The following is a 20,502-nucleotide window of genomic DNA, read 5'->3' as shown; positions in this document are numbered from 1 at the left end:
ATGTCTCACAGATTAATTGCAGAGACACAAAAGTATAAAATATTGTAGTGAAATAAATACACAACTGATTTATGTGAGCACACTGCGTAAGTGGATCAATGTTTTTTACTTAAATCGTGGGAGAGAGCAGGCAGATCAATTTTCGTTCATAACAGAGGTGCACATTAGATATATTAATATAACATTGGCCCACCTACCTCCTCCCACGATTTAATTAATAAACAGTGCTCCACCTACCCCCTCCCACGATATAATTAAAATACACAGATCCACTTACTTAATGTGCTTCACAGATTGACTGTGTAGCAACACAGTGCAGAGAAATACATCACTGCTTTCTCAAATATACCACAGGTTCAGATGATGTCCTCGGTTTGCAGATATGGGCGGAGTTTAAACAGATGTCACTCAAACAAGGAAAAATTAAATTTCTAATCCTCATTTACAGCAATTTTGCACCATTTCTTCCAAATGTATTACTTCAAAATACATCATGTGCCTGCAGCTCTCTCACTGGCTGCACAACACAAACAGTTGACACGTCACCTTTCGTTCACATCACACCTCGCGGCAAGTGCTGACAACATTTCTGCACAAAACCTAAGTACACCACTGGCCCTATACTAAACTTTTACTCCTCGGTCAGCTCGTGACGGTACCGGATACCTACAGGTACACAATAGTCACCTCCAGTTTGTGCAGGGGGTAATCTGGACACGTGTCAAATTCGGCAGCTCTGTGCTGTGTCACAGGTGTTTCAGAGGCACCTTTCAACAAGGTATCACAAGATCGCACCTCACCCGTGCCACCCCGACCGTCACTTCGACTGGCACGTCCTCCATCCTCCAGGACCCTCACCGTACGGATACGTCCGTTCACGGGTTGCCGACAGTCTGGCACGCCACACTCACCAACCGCCACAGCTGACGTACTCTGGAACGGGTTCGAAGCGGCACACGACGAAGGACCTGCGTGTGCCACCCGAGCTAAGTACGATTCGGTGCTCGGCCAGGTCAGAAAACTCGTCGCTGCCAGAGGTGACAGCTCCGTGCGTTAAGGTTTACACCCAGCATACCCCTGCACCGCCAACAAATTCCATCGCTTATTCTTCTTACTGCGCTTAAAATATTGTTACTCGTCTCTCTCGCCAGTGTCGCAGCTTCGACAGTTCCCCGCGTACCTGTGAAAATACGGTACCCCCGGAATGTGCCGGGTCAGAACGGCAAAGAGATCGGACGACCGCCAGCTGCCGCCTCACCTGGGTGTGAGCGCCGCCCACGCGGTAGTCGCTGTCCACCTTGAGCGAGACGGCCCGGTCGCGCGGCCGCTCGCCCCAAGAGGCGAAGCTGATTGCCGGCGGCCGGTATGGCTGCGGCTGCGGCTTAGTGCCGACTTCCGTGACCCGAGCCTCTCCCGCCGTCTTCCGCGAGTCCTCCGGCGGCCGCTCCGACCGCGGTACTGCTGCCGAGGCGTCTGCCGTCGCACCTGATCCTTCACTGCTGCTACTGAAACCAAAAATCATTTTCCGTTATTTTTTTAATGCCGTAGCTTTGAAGCTATCCTGAGTGAAAGTGAAGAAGAATTAAATGATCTGCTGAACGGAATGAACAGTGTAATGAGTACACAGTACGGTTTGAGAGTAAATCGGAGAAAGACGAAGGTAATGAGAAGTAGTAGAAATGAGAACAGCGAGAAACTTAACATCAGGATTGGTGGTCACGAAGTCAATGAAGTTAAGGAATTCTGCTACCTAGGCAGTAAAATAACCAATGACGGTCGGAGCAAGGAGGACTTCAAAAGCAGACTCGCTATGGCAAAAAAGGCATTTCTGGCCAAGAGAAGTCTACTAATATCAAATACCGGCCTTAATTTGAGGAAGAAATTTCTGAGGATGTACATCTGGAGTACAGCATTGTATGGTAGTGAAACACGGACTGTGGGAAAACCGGAACAGAAGAGAATCGAAGCATTTGAGATATGGTGCTATAGACGAATGTTGAAAATTAGGTGGACTGATAAGGTAAGGAATGAGGAGGTTCTACGCAGAATCGGAGAGGAGGAATATGTGGAAAACACTGATAAGGAGAAGGGACAGGATGGTAGGACATCTGCTAAGACATGAGGGAATGACTTCCATGGTACTATAGGGAGCTGTAGAGGGCAAAAACTGTGGAGGAAGACAGAGATTGGAATACGTCAAGCAAATAATTGAGGACGTAGGTTGCAAGTGCTACTCTGAGATGAAGAGGTTAGCACAGGAAAGGAATTTGTGGCGGGCCGCATCAAACCAGTCAGTAGAGTGATGGGGGGTGGGGGGGGGGGGGGGGGAAGCAAGCTTTGAAGCTGCAGCTACAAATTATCAAGAAACTACAGTCTTTGTTACAGTGCTGTTTTAAAAAAGACATGCAGCCCCAATATAGTGGGTGATCAATAAGTCTGTACAAATTTGAAGACTAAATAAATCACGGAATAATGTAGATAGAGAGGTACAAATTGACACACGTGCTTGGAATGACGTGGGGTTTTATGGGAACCAAGAAAATACAAAAGTTCAAAAATGTCTGACAGATGGCACTTCATCTGATCAGAATAGCAGTAATTAGCATAATACAGTAAGACAAAGCAAAGATGATGTTCTTTACAGGAATTGCTCAATATCCAGAATGAGATTTTCACTCTGCAGCGGAGTGTGCACTGATATGAAACTTCCTGGCAGATTAAAATTGTGTGCCCGACCGAGACTCGAACTCGGGACCTTTGCCTTTTGCGGGCAAGTGCTCTACCAACTGAGCTACCGAAGCATGACTCATGCCCGGTGCTCACAGCTTTACTTCTGCCAGCAGGAGAGCTTCTGTAAAGTTTGGAACGTAGGAGACGAGGTACTGGCAGAAGTAAAGCTGTGAGTACCGGGCGTGAGTCGTGCTTCGGTAGCTCAGTTGGTAGAGCACTTGCCCGCGAAAGGCAAAGGTCCCGAGTTCGAGTCTCGGTCGGGCACACAGTTTCAATGCTCAAAATGTCCACTGTCATTCCTCAACAATAGCTGTAGTTGAGGAATAATGTTGTGAACAGCACTGTAAAGCATGTCCGGAGTTACAGTGAGGCATTGGAATCTGATGTTGTCTTTCGGCATCCCTAGAGATGTCGGTCAATCACGATACACTTGCGGCTTCAGGTAACCCCAAAGCCAATAATCGCACAGACTGAGGCCTGGGGACCTGGGAGGCCGAGCGTGACGAAAGTGGCGGCTGAGCACACAATCATTACCAAACGACGCGCGCAACAGATCTTTCACGCGTCTAGCAGTATGGAGTGGAGCGCCACCTTGCATAAACATCGTACATTCCAGCAGGTGTTTATCAGCGAGGCTGGGGATGGTGCGATTCTGTAACATATCGGCGTACCTCTCACCAGTCACAGTAGCAGCTACTGATGTTTTGCTGTCCAGCGCCATCTGTCGGAAATTTTGTGACTCTGTATGTGTGTCAATATATAATATTTTTTTTTAATAAAACCCCATGTCATTCCAAGCATGTGTGTCAATTTTTACCTCTCTATCTACATTATTCCGTGGTTTATTAAGTTTTCAAATTTATACTGACTTTTTGATCACTCGGTACTTCTACTAATCTTTATACACCGTATTAATGTATAATAACAGAGAATTTCTGGCCAATACTTACAGTCACGGAGTTGAAATGTTTAGTGCTGCAGACACACACACACACACACACACACACACACACACACACACACACACGTAGAAGTATTTGACACAATCACAGCTTTCAGAACTAATAGCTCCCTCCTCAAGGAGGAAACAGGAATAAATTTGGGACAGTTACAAATTAAGAGCACGTTACTCACACCCCACCTATCACACGGACAAGTGTAGACTACGAATTGATCTTCCTGATAATTCAAATAGTAAGTAAATTAGAACGATACATTTTATCAGCTGACAGAAACAAAGATTTTTTAAATATATAAATTAGGGCAACACAACAGAAAATTAACTAAGTCCATGAGCAGTATGCACACTGAAAAAAATTGTGTGCGAGCGTGTGGGAGAGGGGGGGGGGGCAACCCCACACACAGTAATTTTTCCATCCACCCCCACCCCCCCCCCCCAGCCTCTCCTCTTCACGTGCACGTGCACACACACGCACACGCACGCGCGAGCGATGGTCAATAGTCCTCTCAACATCCCCAAATACAAAGGCAATTCAGGAATATTTTCTGAGTATTTTGGTACAAGGGATTCCTGAAGGGATTCATGCAGCTAAATATCTGTACTGCACTGAAAATACCTGCACAGCAGTGCAAATGTCAATGGTATGTGCTGTGTGTGTCCTACATCACAGTCCTTTTGATTGTGTCTAAGTTCTGTTTCACTACTGTGTGTTTCATGTTGTACATTTTGGTGACTGCACATTACAGCCTTTTACATGCTCCGAAGGTGCAGAGAGCTCCAAGTTACCTGTGTTGAAGCATGATGCGGACATGAGACTTCACAGATAATGGAAGCATGCAGACATCTAAATCATACTTCCTTTCTCCTGGAAACTCCTACTTGCTGTACTTACAATGTCTCGGTATACGTCATATTCGAAACTCCACTTAGGCATATACTAACAGCCCCTCACACAGTTGCACATGCCATGATGTATGCTGAGAAAAACGGCAACAGAAGAAGCACAGAAAATATGCTGCTAAGAGTGATAACAGTTCTTAAAAACATGCACCAACGTACAATAATTAAGGTAGTATGAAAGTATCCACAGAAACTGTATTTCAAAAAATGAGAAGTAAAAATGTAATAATGTGTTACAGTGACTCAACAATTCCCATATTACTGTTTCTCTCTGCAAACACGGACCAAATCAAAGAGTTCCACGAGAAAGTTACTATAACGTACTCCTGTCAGTCACGTACCACAGTGGTAGATCCTTTGTCCACTGGGAGAATGATGGAGTCGTCAGCTTTTAAGGAACGCTTAGTCTGTAGTTCTGGAGAGGATAGATTAGGGTTACGTTGTAGGGACCTGAGGAAGAATTTAAAGCAATGCTGGATGTGAGGAATTCTTGGAAGGCTTGCAAGGAGTGATATTCAGATACGGTAAAATTGGGATCACGGTCAGAACTTTGTCTCAGTAATGAAAAAGGTTTTGGTACTTATTTCAACAACTGTACGATTGGGTGGTGGATGGAGTTGTCCCATTGCCACCATAAATTGGTGATAGAAAAGCAAGGAGTATCAGTTATTTATTGCATCATTGTCATTATCAAACCCAGAGCGAGAATCAGCACAATAAAAAAACCAGTCAAAGTTGCAAATTTCACTATTTTTTTATTGAATCAATAACTAGTTTCGGGCCGGGACCCATTTTCAATACAGATAATCAGTATTCTCAGTAACTGTTTGTGTGCACATTTGTGACACAGTTTTGGCATTTTCAGAAATACCAATTTGACTATTTGTTACAATGATCTGAAAATGGGTACCAGCCAAAAACTAGTCATCAAGTAAATTAAAAAAAAAGTTAAACTTGCAATTTTGGCCAGTTTTTTTGTTGTACTGATTAACAGAAGTAGCTGACCTACAATTATTCCACCACGCTGGAAATTCGTATCGAGCAAGAAGTTAAAAATCTCAGTTACTTGTTTTTTAGACTATGAACCACATTGTCTGATCTAATCCTTATTTTCTGTAGTTCTTTGCTCCTTCAATGAATGCGTGTGCTTTGCTACGCTTATATCTATCTTATTATACTGTTAATATAATAGAAGGAAACATTCCACGTGGGAAAAATTATATATAAAAACAAAGATGAGGTGACTTACCGAACGAAAGTGCTGGCAGGTCGATAGACACACATCATTATACTGTTATTTATTTGCTATCACTGTGCTAGCAACTTAAAAACTAATTCTTATATACCCTGTTATTGCTGGATAACTTTCATTTACGAGAGAATGGAAAACTATCGGTTGTTATGTAGAGGGAGGCTGCTGTTGTAACAATGCTGTTTTAGTATATCCGACCTAACTCGACATGACGTGAACTGTCAAGTGCAACATTTCACCGGCACAAGTACAGTAGCTCGCTCCATTTCCACAGAAATAAACCAAATAAATAATACTTGTAAATAATAGATTTCAGCTATCAGTCATCCTTTGGAATTTTTATTGGCAGATCTAGATTTCAGCTAGAAACTAGCAGCTGTAATGTCTGGCTTTACATGCATTGATAAAAAATGATAGTGGTATGGCTGTGACGGATCGTGCAGCCACGTCTCGATCCTCGAGTCAACAGATGGGGACGTCTGTAAGACGACAACCATCTGCACGAACAGTTCGACGACATTTGCCTGGCATTACATGCATTGATCAAAAATGATAGTGGAATGTAATATGTAAACCATATGAGATAAGCCATTAATTGCAACTTTTTTATGACATCATCTAACTATGTACCTGTTGTATTCTCAGCATTGAGAATGGCTAGTTTCTAGCTGAAATCTAGATCTGCCAATAAAAATTTCAAAGGACGACTGATAGCTGAAATCTATTGTTTACAAGTAAAAATAACAGTCGCTGAGTGCAACAGCCTCTGAATGGAGGGTAACCTAATAAACAAAATAATAATTATACGACTACTCTAAAACAAGCCACTAGTCACTTAACCAAAAACTTTTGGTGGTGTAGTTCGGGTCTGTCCCGTATACATTTAGCAATGCAAGATTTAGTCTGGGAGAAGCGACGTACGAATCGGCTCTTATCAGAATGCAGATTTCGTAGTCCCACAAACAGGGCTCTCTGCAAATCTCGTCTCTCTCGTAACGTCTCATGACGCAGTGGATACTTTCCTCACACTCTCGAGCTGAGTAAACGAACTTGTTACGAGGAGGAGTCCGATTATCGCTCTAATCTGCCTGCAGCGAGCAACTGGCAGGTTGTGGTCTACGCTACTCACCTGGACAGCTCCCGCTCTGGTGCCGTCTTCAGCTGGGGTAGTATGCTGCGCAGCACCTGCAACAACAAACGTGAACTGTGAGGATTGCCAGGAAAAAACGCTAGAGCTCTTCTGTCTAATGTGAAGCAGTCAGGAAACTCTTCACGCAAACCTACCCCTCCCTCTCTCTGCCACCTTTTATTGACACTTAAAAGACAGAAGTAAATTTTTCAAACTTAATAAATATTCCTCTACTTCCCACACTGATAAATAATATGAAACTGCAGCCTATACCAAATAGGAATCGTCTGGGCTTCCAGAAGCGAGTGAACTTCAGTACGGCAACTCCGAGTAAGAGCATTCTGTCCGAACCGAGTAAAGCCGAATGTTGCCGACCACCGAGTAGGAAGTTCTCCGAATTATCACGAGAATGGTTGAACTGACATCATTAACTGAGGAGTCTTCCACCACAAATCCTACAAAGGAGGGGACACACGGCACTCACAAACAGCGCACAACAGTGACAGGATCGCATCTGAATTGTCCGATAAGAGGAACAATTCCTAAACCATCTATCTACACCTAACCTGTAATTGAAAAGATGTTTCCAAAACACTGGGGATTTTAACTACTCCGTGTGAACACATTTACCAGTCAGTTGTACATATCAAAAATAATAATAGTAATTACTGCACAAACAGCTCTGTCCATGACAGAGCTAGTAGACTAAACTTGCACTTACAAAGAAAAAATGAACATAAAACTCAAAACAGGATTTTCTATGAAGAAGTAAAGTGTACAATGAATTACCAAAAGAGATTAAAGAAATTGCAAAAACACACTTATTTAAAAAGGCAGCTAAAAAGTGCCTGTTATGCAATACATTTTGCACACTGAAGGATTACTAAGATAAAACATAGTAGGGGTTTGGTTAAAAAAAGTTACACAAATAAATAATAATAATAAAAATTATAAAACATCCAACATTCCACATAACACCTTCACGCTAAGTATTGTACACGAGGAGTAAATCTAATGATTGTGCCTAACTAGAAGTCTGTAACTGTACGTGTATTCGAATTAGCTTATTTTAAATTGGTCTAACTTTTAAATACTTTGACATGTCCTATATTCTTGTAATAAGATATCTACGGATGAAGAAAGCTACTGCTACTGTTACTACTCTGCAAACCACTGTGCACAGCAGAGGGTACGTCCCACTGTACCAGTTATTGGGGTTTCTTCCCATTACATTCACATATGGAGCACAGGAAGAATGACTGTCTAAACGTCCCTGTGCACGCTGAATTATTCTGATCATATTTTCACGGTTCCTATCTGAGTGATATGTAGGAGATTATAGTATATTCCTAATGTCACCATTTAAAGCCGGCCACTCACAACATCCAGTCCATATTCTAGCTCTACCCATACTTGGAGCAACATGGATATGTTGGATTTTGTGAGAAATTCCAAAGGTGCCCACCCAGTTGGCCGTGTGGTCTAACGGACGGCTTTCAAGGCGGGAAGGAGCGCCTGGTCCCCGGCACGAATCCGCCCGGTGGATTTGTGTCGAGGTCCGGTGAGCCGGCCAGTCCGTGGATGGTCTTTAGGCGGTTTTCCATCTGCCTCGGCAAATGCAGACTGATTCCCCTTATTCCGCCTCAGTTACACTATGTCGGCGATTGCTGCGCAAACAAGTTCTCCACGTACGCGTACACCACCATTACTCTACCAAGCAAACATAGGGGTTACAATCGTCCGGTGTGAGACGTTCCCTGGAGGTCGACCGGGGGCCGAACTGCACAATAACCCTGGGTTCGGTGTGGGGCGGCGGAGGGGTGAAGTGGACTGCGGTAGTCGTCGTGGGGTTGTGGACCACTGCGGCTGCGGCGGGGACTGAGCCTCTCCATCGTTTCTAGGTCCCCAGTTAACATAACATAACATAACATACCTCCAAAGGTACAAAAACTCCGAGTGATAGTGTCACATAAGCCAAACATTGTGTATACCTTAACTAGTTTGGATGCTATAATACATTTAAGCTGTATTTGTACCTTTTGGGACACACTGTATACAGGGAGATTCACAAAAATATACAAATATTTTAATATGTTATTCTACAAGTAAAACTAAAGAAAAGAGTTCATATAAACATAGCTCCACAAATGTTTAGTTACGGAGTTACGGCTGATAAAAGTTTTTGCCTTAAATTTAACAACTTCACTAATATGAAGCCATTGCAAAACTGTACGAGGTTAAAGTAAAGCATGACTTCCATTTATTCTGTTGTTATTGACCTGGTGAATCTAACAAAACATGTCCCAGACATCCAGAGAAGCAAATTTGAAAGGCCTCCCTATTTTATAAATAATCTACAAACTACAACAGTTACTATATAGTTTCACTTAAATACACTAATGTTATTATGTTCTTTCACTGAACAATACAGAAAAATAACTCGTTTCAAGATTAGGAAACAACTGAAACAACTCACTAAGGGTTGTCAACAATGACATAAATGTTTCTACATTCTTAATGAAAAGTAAACAAATTTACTTGTATAATAATCTTTGCTTCTCTGGATGTTCTGGAAAACTACTACACATACAGGTCTGGGACACGTTTTATTAGATTCAACAGACCAACAACAACAAAATAAGCGGAAATTTTGCTTTACTTTAACCTCGTTCAGTTTTGCAATGGCTTCATATTAGCGAAGTTGCTAAATTTGAGGAAAAATCTTTTATTTGCTGTAACTCCGTAACTAAACATTTGCAGACCTATGTTTATATGTTTTTCTTTATTTTTACTTGAAGAACAACATATTAAAATATTTGCATATCTTCATGAATCACCCTGTATACTGTTATCATGAGAGGAAGAGGGGGGGGGGGGGGGTCAATAAAAATTACAACTGAAAATTGGTTCGCAAGTACTGGAAGGTTGAGAAATGCAAGCCTAAATCATAGCTAAAGCAGGTGACAGACTTTGGTTCATTGGTAGAATACCCGGGAAATGCAAACAGTCCACAAACAAGACTGCTTACAAATCACTCGTGCGGTCCATCCTAGAATGTGGCTCACGAGTGTTTGACCCGTACCAAATACGACTAACAGAGGGTACTGAATGTATAGAAAGAAAGGTGGCACAAATGGTCACAGGTCTGTTTGACATGCACAAGGCAGTGACTGAGGTACTGAGGAAACTGAACACGCAGACACAAATTCTACTGATTAAGCCTGCTTATAAAGTTGCAAAAATCGGTTTTAAATGACGAATCTAGGAATATAATAGAGCCCTCGTGTGCAACTACCACAGGATTTGTGAGAACAAGCTTAGGCCGATTACAGCATTCACAATGGACATTTAAACTGCTTTTCTCCCTTAAGTCAATATGTGAATGGAATTATAAGAAGCTCTACCGTACTTACTCGACTCTAAGCCGCACTTTTTTTCCGGTTTTTTTAATCCAAAAATCCGCCTGCGGCTTAGAATCGAGTGCAAAGTAAGCGGAAGTTCTGAAAAATGTTGGTAGGTGCCGCCACAAATGACTTCTGCCATCGAATATATGTAGCGCTGCATAGGCATGCTTTGCAGCACAAAGATAAATACTGGCGCAAAAATCTCCGCGTCAGTAAATAAATTAAAAAAAAAAAGGGTGGAAGACAAGCCTTCTTCTCCGCCCCGAGTTTCGACCACTGCATTTTATACATTATCCAACGAAGTAAATACAAATTCCGTATCGTTCATCTTCGAATGTAGCAGCATTTCAATGTAGTACGAAAATCCGACTGACAAGACTGTTTGGGATGTTTGTCAATATGGCCAACACTACGTTCTGAATTTATTCCTACCTGTGAGAAGAGATGGTTGCTAATAGGAACTTTTATGAATTGTGAATCACATACAGTATTCTCTTCGCCATAAGAATAATACGAATATAAACATTTTGCCGTGTATTCTTTCGTGTTTGCTGCTATCTCATTTAAATCCTATCTGCCGAATAAACTACGAAACTAGGGTGAGACAACAGCAAACGCGGAAGAATATACATATCATGTCATGTTTATATTCGTATTATTCTTATACCTAATAGTGATACAGGCAGAAATGAAGCACGACAATTGACTAGATTTTTAAATCTAAGATGACTAATTTATGTGCAGAATGTAATGTACTAAAGAGGCGTCTGCAAAGATTTTCAAACGGAGAAAAATTTTCGCTAAACTCTCGTTCAGGACGTCTTCTATCAAAAGCAATATATTATTTGGTTCTTGTTGATCATTATCAAAGTAAGCAGCAGTGTAAGTAACAACAAATAGCAGTCTCTTGCCATTGTTTTGCTAATGAAACAATTCCTCTCTTTTTTAATTGTAAGCGGTGGTAGCGCGCACGAAAACAAGCCATGCCGCGAGCAGGGACAGGCTAACAACACTCATTATCAGAATGCGACAAACAATTCATGACACAGTACAGTAATGCATTTTCAGCTTAGAGTGACGCAAACACCTATAACAAACAGAATGGCACTTACCAGATCAAAGCAAAATAAGCAATTAATTCAAACCAGACAAAGCACGTGAAAAAGGAAAGGTACCTGTATATGTATGGACGGAGCGCGTGACGCATAGCAATGGCTACCTAGTAAAGCTGAACTGCTAAGCTTACGACTCGAGCCTACTGTAGCTGTATCGTCATTCATTCGACCTAAATTGTGTCTCATATTATAATGGACCAACTTTGTTTCGATTTGGAGGTGCGGCCTAAAACTTTTCTCTCCCCTTGAATTTCGAGTCTCAAATTTCAGGTGCGGCTTAGATTCGGGAAAATTTTTTTTTCTTGATTTCGAGTCTAATTTTTCAGGTGCGGCTTAGATTCGAGTGCGGCTTAGATTCGAGTAAATACGGTAATTACTGGTAGCATGGCAAGTACCCACTGCCATGCTCTTCACAGTGGTTTGCAAACTATCAATGAAGATGTATGTGTGCATGGGGGGGGAGGAGGAGGGTGGGCGTGCGCCTGTGTTGTTTTGGTAACTACATACTGAGAGGCTTGGAGTGAGTGAGTGCTGCCACTGAAACACATGCTGCCCCCCACCCCTCCCCCCCCCGCCCCCCCCGCCCAGTGACTAACAAGGGGATTTGTTGCTTTAATGTTACCATCTGGATGGACAGATCTCAGCTGAGTACCACACGCTCTCTTTTGAGGTGGCCCGGTGGAGAGGTTTGGAGTAAGTCCAGAATGCGGTCACACAGTCTGGTAATTAGGATTTGTTCCACTCCAACCGTCCTCTTTGAGCCACCAAATGAAAATTGTTACACAAGCGAGAATTTAAAAAAACATACAGACTAAACGAGGAACAAATATTTTCCGCACCTGCACCGATTGCAGCTGAGACGAGCCACTGTCCTCCTCATTGGTAGACTCCGCAGCACCTGCAAACGGAAGACACAGAACGTTCACAAATGAAGTTAGCAGCAAAAATTTCATTCCTGAAAGGAAAGAAGGCTAACAGGTACAAGAGATATTGTTCTATAGTAGGTGTGTCCTACCCACAGCCCGCATGTGGCCCGAAGCAAGTATCAACGCACCCCAAGAAGTCAGTATCTGTCATCACACAACTGGTAAAAATAATAATAATATAATTCCATCAAATTCCATTTGTGTAGTTATGATAAATTGAATATTTTCAATCTGAAATTCCCACCACACAATGCCATTCTCTCATTGGTCCATCCCATATATATATCTCTCTCTCTCTCTCTCTCTCTCTCTCTCTCTCTCTCTCTCTCTCCCCCCCCCTCCCCCCCCCCCTTCCCAAGTGCTTATTGCTAACATTAAGTATATTATGTGCAGCTCAAAAACACTTTTCTTCTTACAGTGTGGTCCAGGTAAGCTCAGAGGTTGGTCACTCCCATTCTAGATAGTCATCCAGTTCCAGCAACTGTTGCTGTGTCTGCATTACCAACAGTGTTACAAGTGACGGGTTAAATGTACACAGTCGGAAGAAAGTTTAATGGCAACAGAATCTTAGGCTAGTCCTATGTGACCAGTTCTTCGGTCAGCTGATGTTACTCGGCTACCAAAATCTGTATGCATCGAACCATTGTAAATTTGGGGAGAAATGCACACTGGCGTGACCAATTTACGAATCGGTTGGGTGTGGAATATGGATGATGGGGGAAGGCAGAAGTGAAATGCTTGGAAGCATTTGACATGCAGCATTGTAGGATAATGTTGAAGATCAGATGAACTGATTGAGTAAGAAATAAGGGCACCTTATAGACTGACCCTCTTAAATTTCTCCACGGTTTTGATGTGGTCTTTAGTTCGAACACGGTTTGATGGACCTCTCCCCACTATCCTATGCAAGCCTCTTCATCTCCGAATAACAACTGCAGCCTACATCCAATTGAAACTGATTACTGACTTCTCTCATTCTCCCTCTGCTACTTTTAACCCCCACGCTTCCCTCCAACCGACAATTCCTCAATGTCTCAGAATGTCTCCTACCGACCGACCCTTTCTTTTAATCAAGTTATGTCCCAAATTTCCTTTATCCCCATTTCTACTGGGTACCATCTCATTATTTACATGATCTACCCGTCTAATCTTCGGCATTCTTCTGTGGCAGCACATTTCAAAAGCTTCTATTCTCATCCGAACTGCTTATTGCCATTCCACTTCCATACAAGGCTATTCTCCAGACAAATGCCTTCAGGACAGGCTTCCTAAAGCTTCAACTATGGCATACCAGGGGGCAAGGGGGCCGTGCCCCCTCCCTTCCTCCAGCTCTCAGGGAAAGCGAAAAAACATTATGTAATCAAGTGTTTTTCCTTCAAGAAAATCATTGAAAAGTCATTATTACGTAGGTTTTTAACAGGTTTGGAACTGGAACTTTTTCATGACAGTTTACAAGTCACCATTTGTATATCAAAATATTAAAAATAATTCACCCCCCCCCCCCCCCTCCCTGGTTTGTTGCCCCCAACTTCTACAAACTATCATATGGGCACTCTTGCATTTCAACTTACATTTCACATTAACAAATTCCTCTTGTTCAGAATGCTTGTTTTCCATCCCACGATTTAATCTGACTACTTTCGATTACCCTTGTTTCACTTTCTTTAGTGCTCCTACTATATCCTCCTAGATACTGGCAATTGCATTCAACTGTTCTTCCAAGTTATTTGCTGTCTCTGACAGAATTACATCATCACTAGCAAATCTCAAAGTTCTTATTCCTCCTCCCTGAACTTTTAACTCCTTCTCCAAAGTTTTCATTGGTTTCCTTTACAGCCTGCCTCAACGTACAGATTAAACAACATAGGAAACAGGCTAAAGTGCCCTTCAATTCTTATAAGTGCTGTCTGCTTTTTGTACAATTGGTATCTAACGTTTCATTCCCTGTATTTTACCCCTGCTACCTTCAGAATTTATTCCAGTCAAACTTCTCAAAAGCTTTCTCTAAGTCTATAATAGCTATAAACATAAGTATGCCGTTCTTTACCATATCTTCTAAGATTATTCGTAGGGTCAGTATAGTCTTGTATGTTTCAAAATTGCTCCGCAACCCAAACCAAACTTCCCCAAGGTCTGCTTCCACCAGATTTTTTTTTTTTGTTCTGTAAATAATTAATGCCAGTATTTTGAAAGCATGACAAAGTGATAGCTCAATAATATTCACACCCGTTAGCACGTGCTTCTTTTCAAACTGGAATTATTGTATTCTTCTCCAAGTCTGAGGGTACTTCCCCCATTTCACATTGGACACCAGGTAGAAAAGTTCTGTCATAGCTGACTCTCTTACAGATATCAGTAATTCTGAGGAAATGTCGTCTACTCGAGGGGCATTGTTTCAGCTAACTTGTTTACCTGTCTTTTCATCATGCCTAACTGCGACTCAACATCTCCGCTATGTCGTAAGTAGCAATCTATTGTCAATACTCCTAAAGAAACAGATGTCCTTCACTGATCTTCAAATGCTGCATCTATAAAGAAAATTGGAGATGGCCAATCTCTAGAGATACAGAATAGTCGGGCACAGATTACAAAATGAGTCATCGTCAAAAATCAGTCCGAGGGATGGTAAAGAGAATGCGTTGTAAACACAATCCTAGATACTAGTGTAGAAGATGTGTCATAATTATGTGGGGCACAGTACTGGTGCTGGGTAGGAGTGCAGAATCTGGAAACCCAGGCGAAGGCAAGGAGAATCTGGGAAACTGGGTAGATATGGAGAATTTGGGAACCCGTACAGATGTGCGGCAGCTCTACATCTTCCTAGGAACGGAGAACACCGGCATCCCGGCAGGTGCGGAAAATCTGGGATCCTCTGGTACGTATCGAGGATCTCGGGAACCCGGGTAGGTGCGAGAGTGCCGTACCTCTGGCGCGTGCTTCTTCCCGCGCAGCTACGTCCTGCAGCGCGGCGTACACATTCGAGACAGACCGCTTCACCCCCGGAGCAAGAGACCCGCCGCGCTGCTGCTCTGCGTGGCTGCCTCGCCGAGAAGATCCGGCAGAGGAGCTGCAGGCGGAGCCGGAGCCGCCGACAGAGTTCGACCTCGACACCTGCGAGGGCCGCCTCTCGCCACCGGCGCCCGCGACCGACGACAGCGCCGTTACCGCGGACACGCGGCTGTCTGCCGCATCCTCCGCTTCTGCGAATATCTTGTCCGGGTCGATCTCTCTGAAAATGGAAATGCCCGACATGAATATCGGTCGGTTTCTACAGCTTTTAACCTACCTCAAACAGTCACTCAAAAAATCCTACCTTTCCTTGCAAGTGGCTGGATGTTAAAAAAGCTCTGGGAATCTCCAGGAACTGAAAATCCACTTATAATAATTTACTGATATTTTATTTGAGTGGTTCAGTTATAAAACTCTCTTCTCCAGTTTTTGTGCGAAACAAGTTAAGATACTGTCAGCTTTGCAGAAATAATTTTGTCTGTATTAATAGCATTTTCCAAAATTGTAGCTACACCACACTGCCTCAGGTCTGAAGCTTCACAGTTGTTGTTAACTTACTTTTTTATTCTAATATTTGGAACAAAATGCACATTATTAGTTTTCACTAGTCAGTAGCTAACGCAAAGTCACACGATTGGTAATTTTTATCTGGGCTGTAGCCCTTGAGTAATACGTCTTCCTGAGTATTAGTCCAATTTTCTTAAGATAGACAATACGTCTCATCTAAATAGCAGCTACAAAGTGAAACATGGAAGTGAATTGTGTACTGAAGAGTGTAGTAAAACCTTTGAGATCAGTGAGCTGCATCCACATATTAGAGGGAAACTGAATTCAGTTAAAGAAGAAAAAGACAATGACCTTTACGTAAGTAACAAAACTCTTTCATTACATATTTATGTCAAGAACTGTACATTATCCCAACAACAACTTTTTTTCTGTACGTCTATTAAAATTACACATCTAGAAAGTTGCCAGAGTATTTACAAGCACAACTACATACAGGACAAGGAAAGCTGGACTGATTGAAATAAAGAGGCAATTTTTCTATACATTTTTCTCATTACTGCACAAATTGCAAGAACTGGCAAACAACAGTTCTACATCCAGCCTCCCATCATGCATAGGGTATCAACATCAGTTTCGATTTATTACTAAGTATCGGAAAATGTAGCATCTACTTTTGGCAAAATTCGTATCTATTTTTGGCAAAATTTGCATATCTCACTCTCTCTCAAGTGATTAGATGCACTAATTTAAAAGTGATTAGATGCACTAATTTAAAATGTTGCCACACTACACGAGTGAAGACAAACATAGCCTTAGCTCTTTGAAACTGACAGTTAGAAAAAGTGCTGAATGGGAACTTTTTGACTGGAATGTCTGCTTTTGCAAAAACTCCAATACCTTTTTCTTCCAAAATGTTGTTTTTTGTCTTCACTTGGCTGTATTTAAGCTTTCAAAAACGAGTTTCTGTGTAGAAGTGACAGCATTTTCCCACTGGTGAACTGAATGCATTCATAGCTGTGGGACCCACACTCGACAATACACAGATAGAACTGACAAGACTGCTGAAGTAGAACCGTATGTATGGTAACTATATTTTGACGTTCTGGGAAGAATTTCAGCAGTCAAAAAACATTACAGATTTTGTTTTCCAACTGCTATACTGCAGAGTGCAAGCTCTTTAGGTTACACTGGCAGATGGTCGCAAGCGTAAACAAACTAGAATTTTGAATGCCGGGGGTACAGGAGTGGTACGGGGAACAGAGTCCCACCTCTCCCCCTCACAGAGCAGCGGCCTACTGCAGAACTGGCACGCCGCCGCAGGGCGATCTCTTCTGGTGCTGTAAGGTAGGTACTCCAAATCTGTGACAGACCAGAATCGGTTGCACTTCTTTCAAATTAGAAAAGAAAACAACAAGCAATGCACAACACAACACATTAAGAGACAGTTACCACGCAATTACCTGCCAAAGTTATCACAGTATTGTTAACGCCGCACAGAATTAGCCGTGTGGTCTAAGGCACTGCAGTCGTGGACTGTGCGGATGGTCGTGGCGGAGGTTCGAGTCCTCCCTCGGGCGTGGGTGTGTGTGTAATGATAATTAGATGGACACCCTAGCTGCAAACAGGCGTCGATATACTTCATTGGAGACATGTTGTAAAGAGTATAATGGGCAAACATCTATTAGGCGCACTACGAATGTAGTGGTGTGGACACGTCGGGAAATGTGGGTCTCACGGGGAGCGTGCAAGGGATAAGTCCCTGCAGGCTCACTATTCTGTGTGCCATCAGTGGCTCAGATGGATAGTGTGTCTGCCACGTAAGCAGGAGATCCCGGGTTCGAATCCCGGTCGGGGCAAACATTTTTGACATGTCATCAATGAAGTATATCAACGCCTGTTTGCAGCTAGGGTGTCCATCTAATCATCATTTCATTCTAGTAAAGCTGCGTAGTCATCGACGGTAACTGTTCTTTCGGAAACAGATACTACCGTCATATATGGGTGTGTGTGTTTGTCCTTAGGATAATTTAGGTTAAGTAGTGTGTACGCTTAGGGACTGATGACAGCAGTTAAGTCCCATAAGATTTCACACACATTTGAACATTTCAGTATTGTTAAGGACGTAGTTCTCACCCAACCTCTAGCGATACTTGTTGCAACCAAAGTTCAAAACTTTCACCACCTAATTTGCTACGTTAAAAATGTGCACATGATATAATCCTTTGAGCTTTAGCTATGAAACGTACCTATTTCTTTGTTATAAAGCGCTAGGTTCCACTGCTGAGTACTAGGTCGCATTATGCAGAGTGTGTCTCGATCAGACCATTCGTTCCATCCACAATCGGCACGACAGCAGATCACTGAGCACATTGATATGTTACCACACACATAAATTTTTATGTTCCAAACAGGTTCTTATGAATATCATCTTCCCAAATTGGTCTTCACCAGATGATGTACATCTCCATCTATACTCTGCAAACCATAATGATGTACACGGCAGAGCGTATGTACCATTGTACCACTTATTAGGGATTCTTCATGTTCTATTCACTTATGGAGAGCGGGGAGAATGATCGATCGAATGCCTCTGTGCCTCCAGTAATTATTCTAATCTTATTCTCACAATCCCTATGTGAGCGATACGTAGGGGATTGCAATATATTCCTCGAGTCAACATTTAAAGCCCGTTCTGGGAAATTCATTAGTATCCTTTCTCTGGTTACTTTATGTCTATCTTCAAGAGACTTTCAGTTCAGTTCCTTCAGTATCTCTGCAATGCTCTCCCGTGGATCAAACAAACCTGTGACCATTCGTGCTGCCCTTCTCTGTATACATTCAATGTCCTATTTGGAACAGGTCTCACACTTGAGCAAAATTCTAGAACCAGTCACACGAGTGACTTGTAAGCAATCTCCTTTGTAGACTGATTGCACTTACCGAATACTCTACCGCCAAACCAAAGTCTATCACCTGCTTTACCCATGACTGAGCCTATGTGATCATTCCATTTCATATACACACAATGTTATAGCCACATATTTGTATGAGTCAACTGATTCCAGCAGTGACTCACTGATGATATAGTCATAGGACACATTCTGAACATTTAAAGCAAGTTGCCAATCTCTGCACCACTTTGAAACCTTATCAAGATCCGACTGAATATTTATACAGCTTATTTCAGACAATACTTCATTAGCAACAACTGCATCATCTGCAAACATTCTGTGAACAACAAGGGTCCCAGCACACTGGGGCACACCCAAAGTTACTACAACATCTCATAATGACTCTCTCTCTCTCTCTCTCTCTCTCTCTCTCTCTCTCTCTCTCTCTCTCTCCCCAAGATAACACGCTGTGTCCTCAATCGAGTTACAAATTTCACTCGATACCCTCTTACGATCAAACTTTTGACAGTAAGCGTATACGGGGTACTGACTCAAATGCTTTTTGGAAATCAAGACGTACTCCATCCACCTGACTGCCTTGATCCAAGGATTTCAGTATGCCATACGTACAATACCAGTAATTGAAAACTGGTTACATTTTAGATATTTATATGCAGGACATAAAGCTTTTTCAAACTATATCCGATAAAATAGTTCATCTGGCTACAGCTCTCGATGAAATATGACCTATTAAGTAATTTCCCGTTTTTGCATTTTGAGGCATAATTCACACCTGTTTCCCCATTTACTTTAAAAGGTGAATTTTTCAGGTCCCTATTTATTATCATGTGAATATCACACGATCTCATGATGCCTTTTCTCGCTGCAACCTAAGTGTGCACTTTAGACAGGTTTTTCTGCTGACCGTTGTCCCACCTATATCTCAGTTCTCGCTCAGAACAAATACCGACGGTGACGAGGTCAGCTCGAGTGCAGTTGCTGGCTAAATGCGTCAGCTGGTAAGGAGGCTGCAGCATAAGCTAAATGTACCATAATAAGCATATGGAACTGTCATTTATGTCTCGGGACAGATATTCCTATGAAGTGGCAGCAAACGTGAAGGTACATACAGCACAACGTTTACTTCTCTGTCGCCAGGATGGCTATTCGAAGTTGGGGGAGGGGAGGGGGAAGAGATCAATAATAATAATAATTTCCTGGGGATTCAAGGTACGAGGATGAAGATGGTGTCAAAAAGCTCTTAAACTAATGGTGAGCGAGGGGCTGGGGGAAGGGTCATATCGTACCACAATAATGGCTTTCCTTCCCTCAGAGCCGAGCTAGACTAATCACAATTTTCTACCATTGATAACATATATGACACAATATTTGTATACAGTGCGGGCAGAAAATAACTAGGTTCTGAAATTGACATATAACCTTTTATCTTTATTTGAAATTAATGCATTATGTACACTGTCATCTGAGTATAACTGCATATGTTTAAACTCCATTAAATTTTCATTTAGCCACCTGTAGTGTTAACCCATCTCCTCAAAAGAACCGGAATGGTATCCACACCTTTCTGGAGGAAGTTGTGTGGGATGTTCATAAGAACTTCCCAAATCTGTGATTCCAATTTGTTCAATGTGTGACGTTTTATTTTGTACACCACCTC

General features: G+C 42.3%; 1 protein-coding gene and 1 non-coding gene across 2 annotated transcripts in view; both read right to left on the bottom strand.

Annotated features, from left to right (window-relative positions):
* The window catches only part of LOC126426492 (TSC22 domain family protein 1-like), an 81,983-nt gene that overhangs the window by 24,000 nt on the left and 37,481 nt on the right, over positions 1 to 20,502 (bottom strand). The window contains exons 9-12 of the mRNA XM_050088401.1: positions 15,342 to 15,646; positions 12,331 to 12,389; positions 6,973 to 7,028; positions 1,259 to 1,505 (exon numbers count right to left, since the gene is read on the bottom strand). Coding sequence (XP_049944358.1) covers positions 1,259 to 1,505; positions 6,973 to 7,028; positions 12,331 to 12,389; positions 15,342 to 15,646 — 667 coding nt within the window. The remainder of the gene's footprint in view (positions 1 to 1,258; positions 1,506 to 6,972; positions 7,029 to 12,330; positions 12,390 to 15,341; positions 15,647 to 20,502) is intronic.
* Trnal-caa (transfer RNA leucine (anticodon CAA)) lies at positions 2,728 to 2,802 on the bottom strand. The gene has a single exon. It is a non-coding gene; the product is annotated as a tRNA-Leu (tRNA).

The sequence above is a fragment of the Schistocerca serialis genome, chromosome 11 (genome assembly GCF_023864345.2).
Source record: "Schistocerca serialis cubense isolate TAMUIC-IGC-003099 chromosome 11, iqSchSeri2.2, whole genome shotgun sequence".
Taxonomy (NCBI): domain Eukaryota; kingdom Metazoa; phylum Arthropoda; class Insecta; order Orthoptera; family Acrididae; genus Schistocerca; species Schistocerca serialis.
The sequence above is the reverse complement of the archived record's forward strand: the minus strand, read 5'-3'. Positions and strand labels throughout refer to the sequence as shown.